At 40.2% G+C, this 19500-nt stretch overlaps 1 protein-coding gene across 8 annotated transcripts in view; it reads right to left on the bottom strand.

The window, feature by feature from the left end:
- Nucleotides 1-19500, bottom strand: part of TMCC1 (transmembrane and coiled-coil domain family 1) — a 197754-nt gene that overhangs the window by 10136 nt on the left and 168118 nt on the right. For 7 of the 8 annotated variants that reach the window (XM_045832156.1, XM_045832154.1, XM_045832155.1 and 4 more), the window contains one exon: nt 12446-13380. In XM_045832156.1, coding sequence (XP_045688112.1) covers nt 12446-13380 — 935 coding nt within the window. Of the gene's footprint in view, nt 1-12445; nt 13381-18333; nt 18392-19500 lie in introns of those variants that run through there. The other variant, XM_045832160.1, reaches the window with a different exon arrangement.

Raw genomic sequence — 19500 nt, 5'->3', positions numbered from 1 at the left:
AAACTGATGTGTGAGAGAAACATCCATTGCCTCTTGCACACCACCAACTGGAGACCTAGCCGCAACCCAAGCATATGTCCTGATCAGGAATCGGACTGGTGGCCTTTCACTTTGATGGATGATGCCCAACCCACTGAGCCACATCAGTCAGGGCAAAACCCAAGTTTTTAACCTTTACACTGTGATGTCATTTTCAAGCTACTCAAGACACCCAGATAAGCTAAGTCCATCCCTTTATAAGAAATCTCAGGTCTATAGCTAATCCAAATCACCTAGCTACAAAGGGAGAAGTAAAATAATGTACTGACATGATGGTTTGGAGCTTGATGGCAAGATAGAGTCAATGGGAGGAAGGGTGTAATAAAAAGATCATGAACCCAGAATAAAAGAAGATAGTGACAGCCCTGGCTGGTGTGGCTCAGTGGATTGAGTGCCGGACTAAGGACCAAAGGGTCATTGGTTCAATTCCCAGTCAGGGCACATGCCTGGGTTGTGGATGGGGTGTCTGGTGGGGAGCACTTGAGAGGTAACTGCACACTGATATTTCTCTCCCTTTCTTTTTCTCTCCCTTCCCCTCTCTGGAAATAAATAAAATCTTAAAAAAAAAAAGAAGAAGATGATAACAAGTGTTGGTGAGGATATGTAGAAATTTGAACCCTGGCATATAGCTGGTGGAAATGTAACATGGTACAACTGCTTTGGAAAACAGTCTGGAAGTTCCTCAAAACGCTAAACTTCTGACCTAGAAATTCTACTCCAAGTATACAAAAAGAGAAATGAAAACTTATTTTCACACAAAATCTTGCACACAAATGTTCATAGCAGCATTGTTCATAATAGCCACAAAGTGGAACAACGCAATGTCCATCAACTGATGAATGGGTAAATAAAATGTGGTATGTTCATAAAATGAATTATTATTTGGAAAGAAAAAAAGTAATGACACATGTACAATATGGATGAGTCTTGAAAATACTATGCTAAGTAAAAGATATCGGTCAGAAAGGACTACAAATTGTATGAAACCACACATGTGAAACATTCAGAATAGGCAGAGCTACAGAGACAAAAAGACTAATGGCTGCCAGGGGCTGAACAGGACTGGGAAGATTAAAGGCTGATGAAAATGCCCTAAGCCCTAGCTGGTGTGGCTGAGTGGGTTAAGTGCTGCCTAAGAACCAAAAGGTCACAGCTTGATTCCCAGTCACGGCACATGCCTGGGTTGGCGATGTGAAAGAGGGAACTGATGGATGTTTCTCTCACACCTCGATGTTTGTCCCCCCTCACCCCCCCTCTAGAAAATAAGTAAAATCTTAAAAAAGAAAAGAAAATGTCCTGAAATTGATTAAGGTGATGGTTGCATATATTTGTGAATATACTAAAAATCATTGATTTGTATACTTTAAATGGGTGAACTGTATATGAATTTTATTTCAATAAAGCTGTTAAGAAAGATTAAGGATGTTGGTAATGTACTTTTAAATGCATTAAAATATAAGACAGATGTAGGATGGGGTAGATGGAAAGATATGTGATAAAACAATATAGTAAAATGTAGAATCTAAGAGGTAAGTGAATCGGCATTCACCGCAAAATTTTTTTTGAGTTTGCAGTGTGTCTGAAAGTAAAAAAATAATAAACTTTGGGGGGGGGGGAATGATTATAGTTGTTATAGCCAGGAACACTTGGGTTTAAGTCCTGGTTCCTGCTTATAAACTGCAGAACACAATTAAGAATTACCTAGAGAATGATGATTTTCTGAAAAAGAAGTCACAGCTGTCATTGTATAACTGAAACCTTCTTACACAAATAGTTGTGTTTGGGTTACCATAGTAAACACCTCCAATCAGCAGGAAACATCAGGGAGGAAGCTGAGAAAGCCATAAACCTCCAGGCTTTTCTAAAATGTGATGAACAAAGAGGCTGGCAAGATGCCCTTAGTGTCTTGGGAGTGTAGGTTTTCTGGGTTGCCTCACTGCCTTGAAAGAACATTATTGGCATGTCATTATTAAAACATTTTCCCCCTTTTGTTTGCCCAGGTCATGGGAGTTTGTTCCTCAGTTCTTTTCACAAAACTCAACAGACCTGATCATACTTAGCAATTCCAGTCAACCATTTTTTCAGTGCCACCAGCCTTGGAGTGGTTTACGTAATCCACATGTGAAATTATGGCCCCAAAACAGGCTAACACAAAGAGCCCACTAAAAGTGATGTGGTATTATTTTGGGTGCAGAAGTGCATATGGGAAGGAATTTAGGGTTCAGTCTAAGCTCTTTAATCACCATAAGCATCAAAACATCTAAACACTAGCACCCAAAATAACAAGAACAATGGTAAGTAATCTCCCCCCACGCCTTTTTCCATGTATCATCTGCTTCTGAGGAACTTAGATTCATGAGGACATTTCTACGTTAATTCTCACCTCCTTCTTCCCCAGAAGGTACCTTCACTTTATAATTAATAAATGGAAGGCCCTGGCTGGTGTGGCTCAGTGGATTGAGTGGTGGCCTGTGAAACAAAGGGTTGCCAGTTGGGCTGGGGGGGGATGGGGCGGGGAGTGAAAGCCAACCATTTTTTAAATAAATAAGATCTTAAAAAAAAGGAAAAAGAAATGGGAGGCCAAGAAAGATGTAGTAACTTTTCCCTGTTAGTGAGGTGCAGTTAGGATCTGAACCACTTGGTTCATGCCTTTTATTTTTAGATTTTTTTATTGTTGCTTTAAAAAATATTTTATTTATTTTTTAGAGAGGGGGAGGGAAGGGAGAAAGAGAGAGAAAACATTGATGTGTGAGAGATACACTGATGGGCTGTCTCTTGCACACCCCCGGCTGGGACTCGGCCCACAACCCAGGCATGTGCCCTAACCAGGGAATTGAAACCAGTGACCTTTCAGTTCACATTTCAGTTCACAGACCGGCACTCAATCCACTGAGCCACACCAGCCAAGGCTTTTTATTGTTGCTTTTTAAAAACCTTTCTCCTGTACTATTAATCAAATGCAAAATCTGAAGAAGAACAAAAAGGAAGAAAATGCCCACATTCCAGTTCCCACAGAATTCCCATCACTCCCATTATTATTAACATTATAATCTCTTTTGCTTACTTCTCTTGCTAGTCTTTACTTCCTGTCTGAATTCTGAAATGGAGAAGCCAGATACACAGGGAATTCATATAAAGAACATCTCTATCTTTTCATTAAATATGAACACCAAACCAAAGACTAGGGAGTAAAAAAAGGAAGGTCAATTGTGTACAGCCTTTCATATGTGTTTTTTTTTAAGCCAAGAACTTCTTGTAAGGGATTTTAATTTTAACCCCTTCATCTGACACTAAAGCCCTCTGGACATGAGAAGGGGGATTCCTGACTGTACTAGGGGTATGATTTTGACTGGCGCATCTTTTCATGGGACTCCATCTGGAACACAAGGCAGCATGAGATTAACAGTCTCAGTCTGAGAATTTTTACTCAAAGGGCCATTTATTTATTTATTTATTTATTTATTTATTTATTTATAGAGAGAGAAGGGAGGGAGAAAGAGAGAGAGAGAGAAACATCAATGTGAGGTTGCTGGGGGTTATGGCCTGCAACCCAGGCACGTACCCTGGTTGGGAATCGAACCTGCGACACTTTGGTTTGCAGCCCGCGCTCAATCCACTGAGCTACGCCAGCCAGGGCTTCGAAGGGCCTTCTTAAATTATTACAACTCAAAGGACACATAGACACCTAAACACGATTTGAGTGTAACTATTAGCAAACAGAAAGCCTTAACACTGTAGAATCTTGTTTAAAAAAGTAGGTTAGATCATATTTGGACAGGTGAAATCCTCCTCCCCCCCCCCCAACCAGAAGTAAAACCTGCTCTACCTATAAAGTACTAAAACACATCTAGATTTTCTTACAGGGAAACTATTCATAAAGGAATACTGATCCTGAAAAAGTTTCTTCCACTGGATTAATCAACACAGTAGTTAGGTTCCTAGATCAAAGATAAGCCAGGGCTCTTTTGGGCCAAGTTCCTGAGGAATGAGAAAATGGGTGTGTACTGGTTGGGAATGCTTCACCTAATGCACCACCCTTTGGGTGTGGCTCAAAAGTTTGGAGTCATCTCTGAGAACCAGTGTTGCTTCCCTAGTTGGGTAACAGGTCACTAGGACAGGATGGGTGAAGAATCTTGTAGAGCAGGAATTAAGAGAAACAGAGAACTAGGTCCCAGGGCTGACACAGATAGGCAGCTACGGCAGCAAATTACTCTGTTATTTCCCAACTACTTGCCAGGGATCTAAGGTAGCTTCTGCTAGTGTCTGACCAGAATAAAGAGACACAGCTGGGGTAGCAGATACGATGTGCAGTGGGGGCTTGAATACATTCTTAGTTGAGCTGTGGAAAGTGAATTTCGCCTTGTACCTTCTGTTACCTCATTTGTGCTGAAGCCTGAAAAGAGGCTCAGAAACACTGAACTAGCCTTCCATTGAAAAGCAAAGGACATCCGGCAAGATGGAGGAATAGGTGGACGCACCGTACCTCCTCGCACAACCAAGAATAGAACAACAATAATTTACAGTCATAATATCACTCAGAATTGGCAGAGGATTTATCTGAATGGAAGTCGGACAGCCAAGAAGTTGAAGTAGACCCATACATCCAGACTGGTAGGGGACAACGAGCTGGGTGGGCGCGGGGCTGGCGCGGGTCAGTGGCGCGCAGAGGTCAGGGAAAATTTGGCGCAAAATTGGCGCGGCAGCCATCTGGGGCGCTAGAACGCAGCGGTGATCCCTGAGTGCGCAAGCTGCGGCTGGCGGACCCAGTGAGGCAGCAATTGTGGACCAGGGTGGAGCTCGCGGCCCAGGATCCCAGAGAAGAGTCTGAGCCCAGGAGAATGGAACTACCGCCATTGTTCCCTCCCGTCCCCGCTCCCGCCCCCGCCCCCACATATAACGTCACAATCTAGCAACTGGGGTGCCCAGCTCCGGTGAACACCTAAGGCTCTGCCCCCTCACCGTAACAGGACCGACCAGACCAAAAAAAAAAAAAAAAGGGGGGGGAGAGAGAGAGACATGTCTCAAACAGAAGAACAGATCAGTTCCCCAGGACTCATCCTTTTGAGTGACCAAGAAATAGCCAATCTATCAGATGCACAGTTCAAAACACTGGTGATCAGAAAGCTCACGGAATTGGTTGACTTTGGGCGCAATTTAGATGAAAGGATGCAGGTTACCATAAAAGAGATGCAGGAAGATACGCGGAGGAGAGCCAATAGTGAAAGGAAGGAATCTGAGTCTCAAAACAATACAGTGGACCAGAAGGAAGATAGAATCAACCAAGCAGGAAAGCATGATGAAATAATAATTCAAAAAATCGTGGAAAAGCTTAAGAGCATCCAGGACACCTTTAAACGTTCCAACATTCGAATTATAGGGGTACCAAAAGGGGAGGAGCAACAAGTGGAAAAGTTATTTGAACAAATAATAAAGGAGAACTTCCCCAATCTGGCAAAGGGAACAGTCTTCCAAGAAATCCAAGAAGCTCAGAGAGCCCCAAAGAAGTTGGACCCAAGAAGAAACACACCAAGGCCCATCATAATTACATTAGCCAAGGTAAAAATGAAGGAGAGAATCCTAGAAGTATCAAGAGATAAGGGGACAGTAACCTACAAAGGAGTTCCCATCAGACTGTCAGCTGATTTCTCCAAAGAGAACTTACAGGCAAGAAGGGGCTGGAAAGAAATATTCCAAGTCATGAAAGACGAAGACCTACATCCCAGATTGCTCTATCCAGCAAAGCTCTCATTTAGAATGGAAGGGAAGATAAAGTGCTTTTCAGATAAGGTCAAGTTAAAGGAGTTCATCATCACCAAGCCCTTATTTTATGAAATGCTAAAGGGACTTATCTAAGAAAAGAAGATAAAGAAAAGACATGTATAGTAAAAGGACAGCAAACTCACAATTATTAACAACCACACCTAAAGCAAAACCAAAAGAAACTAAGTAAACAACTAGAACAGGAACAGAACCACAGAAATGGAGGGCACATGGAGGGCTAGCAGCAGGGGGGGGGGTGGGAGGAGGAGAGGGGGGAAAAGGTATAGAGAATAAGTAGCATAGAATGTAGGTTGAAAATAGATAGGGGGAGGGCAAGAATAGTACGGGAAATGTAGAAGCTAAAGAACTCGCAAGTATGACACATGGACATGAACTAAAGGGGGGGAACGTGGGTGGGAGAGGGGGTACAGGGTGGAGGGGAGAGAAGGGGAGAAATGGGACAACTGTAATAGCATAATCAATAAAATATATATTAAAAAAAAAGAAAAACAAAAAGTATAGAACCAGTCTTCAGTTGACAATTAGTCCCCCAAACTTTTAGGGTAGTGCATCATTTAAACAGATAGCAGATGCCTACAGCACATAGGGAATAAATAAGAGCCTAGAGGGGCTTTCTGGGCAGTTTGGAGGCTTGGTAATGACAGCTTTGTAACATCCTGGCACACCCCAGACCATAATAGTTGCTTCTGCACACATTATTTCATTTAATAATGTCAATGATCCTGTACAACAGGCATCATCTTGTTTTCATAGAAGAAACTGAGGCTTAGATGAGCAACATAAGGTCACACAACTAATTAGTGTCAGAACTGGCAAGAAAATTCAGGCTCCTCTAACCTCAACTCATTAATGAATTTCGTCTCTCTCCCTTTCTTCTCTACTCCAACCGTCCTCCTTCCTGTTTTCCCTCCATTACCTGTTTAGTGGCTAAACTGGGAGAAGCTCATCTGTAAATCTCTTTTATGAAAGGAACTTACCTTTCCTAACAGCATCTCCTAATTAGGCTTTTTTCTCTTATAAACAAAGAGCTAATTTGATCCACTATTTTCAGTTTCTATTTCAAACTTCTTGGCCAAGCCTAGTCTACACATCCTCTGGAGATTTTCTGATCAATTTATTAGATGACAAACAGGGCTAAAACCTGGAATAAAGGGGCTAACATAGCTTTATCTGTCTTATGCCCAGTACTAATTAAATAAAGTAAAACTAAAACAAGAACAATTTGTTTAGCTAGAGCTCCACTGGTCTATGGCTAAGTGAGTAAGCCTAGTTACTGACCGGTCTGCATGCGGTGGCTGCTCGTGGCGACCGCCTCCTTCTGTATTTTTACTCCAATGACTCAATGCAATTTAAAATATCTCTGGGCTTAATACAATCTCAAAAGCCAGTTTTCGAAGGACAGTAATCCCCTTAAAATAGAAGTGTTCAAAATGGCATTACTGTTCATCAACACCAGAAAGGTTTTTAGCCTGCCCTACATGATAATGCTTTATGTAGGTAGTAGCTGAGTATGATTCTAGGTCAGATCCTCCAAGGGAAAAACTATAAAAGGAACCTGTAAAACTGTCCATGAATTGTTTCCCTCATTCTCTTCTGTTTTCAAAGCATTTTGCCACGGCTGAATTTCTTCCTGCAGTTAGTCATTAATATATTATATTCACTAGGGAACTAGGACTAGTCCTTCAATTTTTAAACAGCAAATTAAATGTAAGTTAAACCATTTTACTGTGTGATCTGGCAAAAGTCACTTTAACTTTCTAGGCCTCAGTGTACTTGTTTGTAGAACAAGATTAAACTAGACACCTGAGGGCTCCTTCCATCTCTGAAGTACTAAGTGGATGCCATTGCCACCAACATATCTGCAATAATACTTTAACAGATGAAGAGACTGAAGCAATACAAAAAGAATCTGAAGTCAGTCCAGATCCCATCACTAAAAGATGTCTAAATCCTGCTTCCTACCTTCCCAAAATACATCATCTCACTCATATTTGAGTGTCCAATGCAAAGCTCAAAGTCTAAACTCATAGTTATTAGTTGAAAGTTGGAGTGGAGTTTAGATCCAAGCTCTGCTACAATGGCTTCCAGGGCTAAGTGCATGTGGGTGGCTGAAGTACTATCCAGTCTGGCACAATTATGTGAGTAGAGAGAGGGAGAGGGAGGGGGGAGAGAGAGAGAGAGAGAGAGAGAGAGAGAGAGGGAGGGAGGGAGGGAGGGAGGGAGGGAGGGAGGGAGGGAGGGAAGAAAGAAAGAAAGACCATCCTCTGTAGGCTCCTTAATGCTTCTGATTATTCCAGAGCAAGCAGACAGTCGAGCAAAAATCCTAACCTGGCACTACTCAGTGAGTGAGTGACATTACTGAGAAGTGACTCTGGAAAGAGGAGAATAAGAACGGGAATGGAAGTTTCCTTAAGTAGCTCTCCCCTGTTATATAACTACACTATTGTTCTAGCTTGAGGAAACTTTCCAGAGCTTGTGCATATGTAGAATTTTCTAAAATATGTTAAAAATAGTGACTTGACTTTTAGTGAAACACATACTTTGACATGTAAAAGGCCCCCAAAACCCACTGCCAGTGCAGTCAAGGTTTCTTACAGCTAGAGTATTAACTAGTCTTTCAGTCACAGAGATTTTAGGGGTGAGCTTGGAAATAAAACAAACCTGGCCTGGTATGAAAAGAACACTGGTTTTGGAGTCAGATAAAACTGGGTTTGGTTCCTGGTTTCATTACTTATCAAGCGAACAAACTTTGGCAAATTTTAAAACTCCACTGGGTTTAAATTTCCTTATCTGTAAAATGGGGATAATACAATCCAACTGCAGGGCTATTGTGAGGATTAGCAAATACGGGGTCTGGCATAAATAATGCCTCCCATTTTTTATTACAAAATCATAAGCAAGTAATTCTGTAACATAACAATATCACACTCAAGCCCACCATATGACACTTAGGTGAACTGTTCAAATTAAAACTATAAATTATTACACCTATATTATTACCCTACCACCAGCACTCGAGCAGGCCTTACTTCTGCTGAACCCTGCATATGTACAGCACCAAGAACTGTGCACATCACAGGAGTTTAGTAAATGCTGACATGGTGGTGTCCTCCTCCTCATCCCTTAAATAAGCAGCAACACTGTGAGTGGCCTCCCTCCTGTCAACTGAGGTAATTAGTAAAATAGACCAAAGCACAGAAAATATGCCTAGAGCAGCCACGTACGTATTAACTGGTTCTTGATCAGAGAAGAGTCCCTATGTCCATCCATAGCCTCCTTCCTTCCTAGACAAAAACACAAGCTATAGGAGAGTAGAAATAGAAATTACTAGCTGGCCAAAAAGTCCATTACATTTTTTCTGTAAAATAAAAGACATATTTTTCATTTTCACCAATAACTTTATTGATTTAGATATTTTGAGTATGTCAGCTATCTCCGGTTATTGGTTTCTAGTAGGTAGAAGCCAGGGGTCCTGCTGAACATCTCCCAATATATAAGACAGCCCCACAGCAAAGAATTATTTGGCCAGAATGTCAATAGTACAGGAAACTTTGCAAATCACTTTTGACACATTCAATCAGTCACAGCGCCTTTTCACAGCACTGCACAAATCTTTTATTGTGCTTCAGTTGTGTTTTTACCTTTCTTGAAATAACAAAGCAGAATACGCCAAAAACGTGTATTTTCTTCCATCTTCAGTATTAAAATGGCTGCACAAAAATTCACCAGTTTGGATAAGTTTTTTAAAAAGTGTACACTGAATACTCTGGTTTCTCTTCAGATCATATAAATCTTTTGCCTTTTTAAAAAACTGTATGCTGATATGACAGCTATCACAATACAATCTAACAAAATTGCTTTGAATGAAGTCAAAGACAACAAGCACTGTTAGAGAACCATCCTATAGAAAAAACTAAATGAACTATTTGGCCAACCCAATAGTAAAGAGAGACTTCTGTGGGCAGCTTACTAACTGTGGAGATGTGAAAGGGGAAAAAACAAACCACAAAAAGCAGACAAAAGAACTTTATAAAAAGTGTCTAGGACCATTTACTGTAGAGGCAGGTAACCTTACACTACAATGTAAAAAGTTCTGGTGCTTAAAAGAGTAAGATTCAATCTGTGGGAAAAATTTCACTTATGTGAAACAGTTCAATTCAAAGACCAATAAAATTAGATTTACTGTATAAAGGCATATGTAATGAAGGAGAAATCTCTAATTGTTCTGTGCTTAATAATACTGATGCGACACAGTATAGTTGAGAAAGCTTGTGACTTTTCCACCGCTTTTTTTTTTTTTGAGGGAAAGAAAGGCTTTCTTCAAAATTCTGTTTTAAGTAAAGACTATTCTAAAGTTGAAGTGATATAACAAAAGTCAAATTACACATTATATCCTGTTTTTCCTGCCTCCCAGGTTTTAGCTATTTTTGAAAATTCAAAAGTTTTCTTTATTCTCTCTTTATTGCATAAAACTAGTCATTTGCCTATTACAGAGAACCCAAAGTCAATGAAAGAAATGCACTTCTTATTAGCTCATAGTTGATTTGGACTATGTTCTTCTAATAAGGTGACAGTGAGTTCTGTCCTCTTCTTTTTCTTAATTATTTTACTTATTTATAAAATTTATTTTTAGAGAGAGGGGAAGGGAGGGAGAAAGGGAAAGGAGGGAGGAAAATATCAATGTGTGGTGGCCTCTTGTGCATCCCTCTACTAGGGACCTGGCCCGTAACCCAGGCATGTGCCCTGACTGGGAACTGAACCAGTGACCCTTTGTTTGCAAGCTGGTGCTCAATCCACTGAGCCACACCAGCCAGGGCTGAATTACTTGAAACTGACACAAAGGTAGGCCTTGGGAGACCTGTTTTTCCTCTCTAATTTTCTCACGTTGGCCTACATCTGACCTGAAGACATAACAACTCTACTTGAATTTTAAACTCTAGAAGAATGTAAAAACTGGAATTTGTCCATTTACAATAAAAGGGTTGAAGCAGGCAGTTGGTTTTTCAAGCAACTGACTATGGAACACCGAGGTCTCCATGATTCAGAGGGTGTATTATAATAGCAGCAGTAGCAGCTGCTACTTAACATCAACAGAGTACTTACTGGGCTGGGCACCAAGTTAAGTGCTTTACATAAATTAGTTCATTTAAATGTCACAGTTACCTTATGAAGGACTATTATTTTCCTGGAAACCAGGACTTAGGAATGTAAGAAACTCACCCAGTTTTCAAGATTAGTAACTGGCAGAACTATAATTTGAACCTAAGAGTTAGGTATAATAGGGTACAAAGGGCCAGGTGTTTCATTTTTCAGAGTCCATTTGAATATTTGTTAGATTGCTCACTGCTTTAGATATTGTCTTCTACATATATTAAAGTATATACAAAATACTGAATTAATAAAAGTAATGTATTTGCTTTTAGAACTTCACTTCTCTCACCCATACTTCTCTTTTTTTTTTTTCCCATTAAGTTCTCGTTAGAACTGAAAGACTGAAGAGTGACGGTCAGAGGTAGGACTGAATTACTGATTAGTATTTTCACATGTGAAAGAGCTTGCTGCTGTAAGTCCTTTCAGAGCTAACTGATACACGTGAATGATTTGGTTTCAGGCCCTGAGATTATCTCATAAAAGCAAACTTAAAAAAAAAAAACAATTAAAAATAAGAGAGGTGAAAGGGACCTTAAGAGATTGTTCAGCTCTTGAGGTAGTAGAATTACTGAGGATTACCTCTGGTTAGCAACTGGGACAAAAGCAGAACTCACATCTTTCAAGACCTAACCTAACCTGTGGCTCCCATAAAATTAGCCCTTAATTGTATGTCAGTGAGGTGGTCTGTCTCTGGTTGACAAAGTTTGGATCTGAATAATGACTCCATGGGGGATATTATTTCTATTTGCATGTGATAAAAACAAGGGGAAAAGACATACATTTGGAGATCAACTAAAAGTGGTCTAATATGAATATGAAATATTTACATGGAGTATACTATTTAGTATTATATGGAGTATAATATGAAACAAAAAAGATATTAGCTTCTACCTTTAGCACAGATTGTAACTCAATGCATTTCTCTGGGAATTCTCTAACTATTGTAGAACCATTTTACATGTTTTAGTCCACTCTCATTCAAATGCTTGCCAATTCATACTAGAGGTAACAGACATGCTTGTCTAGATTTACTTCTAGTCTACTCTTTCTACACCAACTGCCTAGATAAATGTGCTTAAGGCCAAATATCTGCAGGGTTCATTACATTTTGGCCAGGTTTTATCTATGATTTATACAGACTTCAGAGGGTTATAACAGATCTTTTGAATTCAATGTAGTACAGGCTTGGGCTTCACCTGAAAGTCTTAAACTGGAATGGAAGACTGGAGAGGTACAATAACTACCACCCCTAGACTACAAAGCTTCCTCAGTGTGTAATCTTGGGAGTCCCTCATTTTGCTGTGCCTGTCTTTTGCACTCAATGATAGGAATGCGTGCAGTCGTCAGATGACATCTAAGTACTCTGGACATTCCAGGGAAAGGCACTCTATGAAGATCTTTAAAAGTCACCACCCATATCCAAAGGAAAGGGAACCCCAAACATAATTTAGGATTTAAATTCCATATAACTTACCTATATCGCTCTTCCTGTAAGGCCTGCATTATTAATGAATAGTCCCTCTGATAATGTTCCTTGAGGGTTTCAAAGGATTCCTCTAGTCTGGCCTGGGTTTCCCGGATCTCCTGGATCTCATGTAGTAGTGCATCAAATCCTGAGCTCTGCATGTCCAGGGTATTTGTTTTGGAGCTAGATGCTCCTACAGCGATGCCTCCAGTGGTGCTGTTGGCTCCCACTGAGCCTGAAGTGGCACTAGAACAATCTTCCTCACTACCATATTTTGGGCTTGACTGAAAGTTTGAAATCACTCCTAAAGCCTTCCCCCCATCATCTACTTGCCCTTCTTCTAAAGAGTCCTTCAGGTTAGGGATGTTGTCTGCACTGCCAAATTTATTCCGAATTAGTGAGGCAATCTCTCTGGGCTTTGAGACCACGGCTCCTGCTGCTGAATGGGTTGCCTGGGAGAAGCTGGAAAGTCCACCTTTGACACTATCAACCACACCTTCACTGAAGCCAGTCACCTTTGCTCCCACATCCTTCAAACCCTGGTGCATGTCCCTGAAGACATCCTTTGGCTGCCGGGGAATCCCATTCTGTTCCACTTCTCGGAGCTTCCTGTGGTAGTGCTCAAGCTTCTTTTGCAACTGGAGAATGGTTTGGGCAGATTTCTGGTTCTTTTTCTCAAAGACCTGCTTGATGCGGGCGGCCTGCTGCTTATCTGCGCTGTTGGCAAGCTTCAAGTACTCAGCAACGTTGTCATCCCGGGCTGTTTGTGCAATCTTAATCTGTTCTGTGAGCTTCAAGATCTTCTGCTGCAGGTGAGCAATAGCAGCCTTTGTACGCTGAGGGTCTGGTGTTCCATCCACAGAGTCTGTGTGGATGCTGCCATCGGTGCTGGAGGCCACTGCACTGGAAGTCTGGGCGAGGCTGCTTACTTCCAACCGCTCGATCTAGTATAAAAGCAAGAGGTGGATGGATGTTAAAAGGAGCCCACGAGGAATACTACTTCTCTAGAACCAATGGGCCAATCAAGTATACTTTGCTTTAAGCAAAACAGATGTATGAAACAAGATTCGCACAAGATGTAAACTGGGGTATTTTTCTTTTGGTAGAGAATTTAGTACAGCATATCTTGAAAAAACAGCTCCTCTAGTGGGTTTAAAGCATAAATTAATTTATATTCTTCATATATACTTTTGTTTATAAACATTTATATGTAAAACAAGGTTCTCTGCATTACAATTTAATTATATAAAAATCATTTTAGTATTCAGACATCACTGTAATTCCAACCCATGTTCTCAGATCATGGTCATTTGAAAATGTTGGTGAGAACAGGTATTTTACTGGCTAGATATGAAAATCCAATTTTTTATCACAGTAATTTTTTGTCCCAATGATGTCAAGGGTGATAGAATTTGTTTCTATTCTAAAAGGGACACATTAATAGCTGGAGACAAGTGCATGTAGGAAAGAGAAGGTACTGATGAAAATGGCAAAGACAAATGTGGTATATACTCTTGAGAGTTAAAAATCCCAAAACATAAGTAACTGTGATAAACTTGGGCAACATTATGTGAACATTAGGGACAATAAAGGTCAGTAAGTAAACAAGTCAATGACTAAGTTCAGGCCTTTTGGAGGCCAAATATTGTCAGTTCTATCCAGGAAACATTTACTGTTAGGAAAGGGACTCTAAAACACACACGCGATGATTACTCTTTCACATGGACGAGTGACCATTCGAAAGAGTTGAAGACATGCTGCTCAGATCTGAAAACTTAAACTAGCACACTTCAAAAGCTGTTAGCCAAAGCAGGGGACAGGTTAGTTTTAACTCAGGAGAAATCCTTCCACAAGTTGCAACTGGGCGTGGCCTGTGATGGTGAATTAAGAGTAGGACGTATGCAAAAAGGCTTCAGGCACTGTTTTCTAGTGAGCAGTAACAGAAATAAATAATAAAATCACCACCCCAGGGTCATAAAAGTGCCCAATAAGCATGTCGAAATACAATTTTACCATCCTGGAGATTTAAGAGCACACCCTTTTCCTTGCTTCCCATCCCTAATCTATCAGCAGCAGCACTTCGGTAGAAAGAACTATATATAGGTTAGCCTCGTATTAAAAAAAGTTGACATTTTTGTGACGACAGTAATATACCAATTCTGAAATATTCATGAAATACTAATAATTAACTTGCCAGTCTAGACAGGCATTCTCTTTTTTTCATCTGGGTTGTACCTCCTCAGCTTGCCATCTGAACAGAATTATGCTGATCTCTAACTCTAAAACACATTTAGTTCATCACTAGATTCAATATATTACTTTTTATGGGAATAAAAACAACATTATTTTCTTTTTAGATGAACGCCTAAGAGATATTATGCCTTTAAATAAAGTCAACAGGTAATTTAAAACTGAAATGAATAATATGACATCATATTCCACTAATAAAAAAGAATATCCAGAATAGTTAGGGGCTAGCACAATAACTGTTTTGCATCACTCCCTCCATCTGCCCCATTCATTTAGGTACATGCTAAGAAGCAGTAAAAGGACCGGAGACAGCCACCAGAAGGGAGGATGAGTCAAAGTCCCACATAATCAGGTTGCCAAGAGTTTAAGCAGCAGCTCCTGGAAGCCTCCTCTCTTCAGTGCCTTAGGTTCACTCACTTAGGTTGTACAGGGTTCCCACTATGTGATTTTCTTTCTAAATGGGCTTTCATACCCCATAACTACAGTATGTAATATGACCCTGACTGTGTAGTTAATGTTTGATAGTTCAAAATCTACCATAATATAAAATCTACCATAATATAAAAAATGAGACCATACCATAATAAAAAGTAAGGCAAATATGACTTACTATTAGATCCAACACTACCAGGTTATGATGGTCTCGTTTTCTTAGGTTGTTATTCATTTGAACATTAACTTATGTACAATCTTTTATCTGAAGAAATATAGATATGGAAAATCAAGTTTAACTATTACTCTGGGAGATTAAAAATTGACTATGCTGGTGAAAAGATGGCTTTTAGACTAGAATCAAGATTTTAATACATCTCTGGAATTGAAAAAAAAACAAAAAAAACAAACCAACAAAACTTGATTTCCAGTCAAGATGGAGGCACAGATAAACACAACTCACTTCCTTGTACAACCACATCAAAATTACAACTAAACCACAGAAAATGAACAACCATCATTCAGAATTGTCAGAAACCGAACTGAATGAAAGTCCTACAACTATGGAATTCAAGGAGAAACCACAACAAGAATGGTAGGAGGGGTGGAGACATGGAACAGGCTGGCCCCACACATACGTGTGCCAGATAAAAATCAGGAGGGATATATCAGGACTGAGGAATTCCAGCCTCACAGCAGCCCCTCTAGCTCAAGATTCCAGTGCCAGGAAGATAAGTTTTCATAACTTCTGGCTGTAAAAACCAGTGGGGATTGAGGCTGTGAAAGACAGGAACTGCTGGAACCCCAAGCAGTTTCTCTTAAATTAGCCATGCACAGAATTACTCATATTCATTCCATTTGAGATCCAGTGCTAGGCAACAGATAGAAAGGCATGAGACATATGGAGAGGAACTGAATTGTCCAGCATCAGGATGAGAACGGGGGCAGCTTTCTCTCAGACAGAAGTGCTGGCAGAGGCCACTGTTCCTTTGCTCAGCCCTCCCCCCACAAAGCCAGCAGGCAGGTACCAGATATGACACTCCATCAAACTGGCTCACACTGTTTGCTCCATCTGGTGATTCCTTGAGGCCTTGCCCCACCCAACTTTCAGGCCCACCCATGCTGTTTACAGTGGCTGTTTTTTCCATATGAATGGCTTGTCTTGGCCAATGCTTCAGCTTTTTCTAAATTCTCTCAAACAAGCAGTTTCTGGCTTTGGTGAGCCCTGAACCTCTCATTAAGTTGCCCCAGGCCAGGTACTAGCAGTAGTTGACAGTGGGTCACAGTGAAACCTCTCCTGGGTACCTCCAAGCCCAGCACAGGTAGCAGCCATCTGCAGATTGCTTTGTAGCTAATGCTGTGTGACCCCAGACAACACAAGTTCAATGACCTTGGATGTGCCAACAGCAATCAAGACTTAACCACAAGAAGAGTGTATACACAGCATACACAGTGGATGCACCTTGAGTACCCAGCTTGGGTACTAAGGGAGGCTGTGCCACTGAACCCTACAGGACACCTACTACATTAGGTTACTCTTTCAAGCCTGGGAGACATAGTATCTCTACCTGATACATAAAAACAAACACAGAGAGTTAGGAAAAATGAGGAGACAAAGAAATATGGCCCAAATGAAAGAGCAGAACAAAACCCCAGGTAAAAAACTAAACAAAATGGAGATAAACAATCTATTGGATGCAGAGTTCAAAATACTGGTTATAAGAATGCTCAAGAGACTTAGTGAGGACCTCAGCTGCATAAAAAAAGACCCCATCAGAAATGAAGGATATACTAATTAAAATAAAGAACAATTTAGGGAAACAACAGTAGAGTGGATGAAAAATCAAATCAATGATATGGAACATAAGAAGGCAAAAAACAACCAATCAGAACAACAACAACAACAACAACAACAACAACAAAAGACCCCCCCTTCCCCCCCAAAATGAGGATAATGTAAGCAGCCTTTGGGGCAACTTTAAACATACCAACATTAGCATCATACAGGTGCCAGAAAGAGAAGAGAAAAAGCAAGAAATTGGAAATCTATTTGAAAAAGTAATGAAAGAAAACTTCCCTAACTTGGTGAAGGAAATAGGCATATACCATATTTTTCAGACTATAAAATACACCTACCTCCAAGGGAGGAATAATAGTTGTCAATGCTGCTGTTGAGTTCTATTTACATTTACACTGGTGAAATATTATGTTATTTATGTTATTAAATATTTTATCACATTTTTTGCTTCAAAAATTTTTTTCTATTTTCCTCCTCTAAAACCTAGGTGCATCTTAGGGTCCAAACAATACAGGTAAGTCCAGGAAGCACAGAGTCCCAAACAAGATGGATGCAAAGAGGCCCACTCCAAGATACATCATAATTAAAATGCCAAAGGGTTGAAGATAAAGAGAATCTTAAAAGCAGTTACCTACAAGAGGGCCCCCAGAAGACTGTCAGCTAATTTCTAAAACAAACAAACAAACAAACAAACAAAAAACCAACAACTTTGCAGGTTAGAAGGGATTTGCAAGAAATATTCAAAGTGGTGAAAAACAAGGACCTACAACCAAGACTGACTATCCAGCAAAGCTATCATTTAGAATTGAAGGATAAAGAGCTTCCCAGACAAGAAAACACTAAAGGAGCTCATCATCACCAAACCAGTATTATATGAAATGTAAAAGGGCTTTCTTTAAGAAGATAAAAGACATGAACAATAAAAAGGCAAGTACATATTTATCAATAACTGGATCTAAAAAACCAAATAAACATGCAGAACAGAAACAGAACAGAATCACAGATACAGAAAACATTTTGATGACTGCCACATGGGAGGGAGTATCGGGGGATGGGTGAAAAAGGTGATGAGATCAGGAAGTACGAACTGGCAGTCACAGAATTGTCATGGGGATGCAAAGTACAGAACAGGAAATCAGAGCAGCCAAAGAACATATATGCAGGACCCACAGACATGGACAGTGGTGTGAGAACTGCCTGAGGGAGTTGGGGGTGCTGAGTGGAGGGGGACAAAAGGGAAAATTTGGGACAACTGTAATAGCATAAACAATAAAATATAAAGAAAATAAAAAGAAAAGGAAAAAAACAACAAACTTTCAATGTAATTATTTACAAATGACCAGTTTAGATGTGTTTATTTCGCTACCAAATAACTGAACAAATAAACCAGCCTGTCTTAACCTGACTTCTCTCCTACCTGGGCTGTATCCTTCCAGTGCATGGTCACCTTGCATGAACACAGCTGACAGAACCCATTGTCCTCAGCTTCCACAGAAAAGTGACCCAGAACTTCAGAAGGAGGATAGTTTAACACCTGAAACCATGAGTCACTGGATTACTCAGTAACTACTCCCACTTTTGGCAGGCACTATTCTCAAAAAGAAAGGAGAGAAGAACAGAAGAAATTTTGAGAAGAAGGGAGTAGAGGGAGGAGAGAAGAGGAGAGGGGGAGAGCAGTGGAGGAGGAAAGAGGAAGATACAATGAACTATATATAGCATTATAGGCCAGCTGTGAACAAATCACTTAGAGGTACAAATACTTAGCAACAGAAGGGCATGACTTAGCCATGAGTTATGAGTATACCAGCTGAAAAGTGGTTCTTTCTACCAACAGCCTTTGCTAGCATATTAAGTTATCCATATTGTGGAGGCTGAAAAAATAATACTTCTCCCACCTTCTAAGTTTTTTTTAGCTGGACTTAATAATCAAACTAACAGACAGATTAAAAGGAGAAAAAGTCCAAGATTTATTATTACCTATGTCGGGGTGTCATAATAAGGAGACCTGAAACACATTGGGTAGTAGAGACTTATATGCCATAAGGACAAAGGACAAAAGGGGACAGAGGTCTGGGATTTTGAAGGGGAGACAGGCAAGTCACAGGTAGCTGAGAAAGAGTAAAATACATAGGGCAAATAAATTCCTGCGAGGCAATCCAGAAACAACAGGACAAAGGGAGATATAGCTAACAAGCTCCTGCTTGGATCCTTCCTACCTACCAAACTTAACTCAGACAGGCTAAGGTGAAAATCTTTAAGGTCAATATGCTAAGACTCCCTTCCCAAAGCAGGGTTTTCCATTTGAATTCCCATAAGCAGGAAAGGGAGCGGAGGGTCAAAGGTTCTTTCTGAGCCTTTTGTTTCTTAATAACCAGCTTCAAATCAATATCTCAAAAGGCCCATTTGGGGTGGTAAAACTTTGGTCCCGTTCAATATTTAACACAAAATTAGGTTCTTACTTCACTCCAAACAACTAAATTGCAAATGTGAAAAGCAAAAGTTAAACCTTTTAGAAGGCAGTATTGGAAAACAGGGAAGGATTTTCTTAATCATACACAAAAAGGCAAGGGTCAAAAAAACAAGA

The sequence above is a fragment of the Phyllostomus hastatus genome, unplaced genomic scaffold (assembly GCF_019186645.2).
Source record: "Phyllostomus hastatus isolate PE091 unplaced genomic scaffold, TTU_PhHast_1.1 phas_contig_16, whole genome shotgun sequence".
Lineage (NCBI taxonomy): Eukaryota > Metazoa > Chordata > Mammalia > Chiroptera > Phyllostomidae > Phyllostomus > Phyllostomus hastatus.
This window is presented reverse-complemented; position numbering and strand designations above follow the sequence as displayed.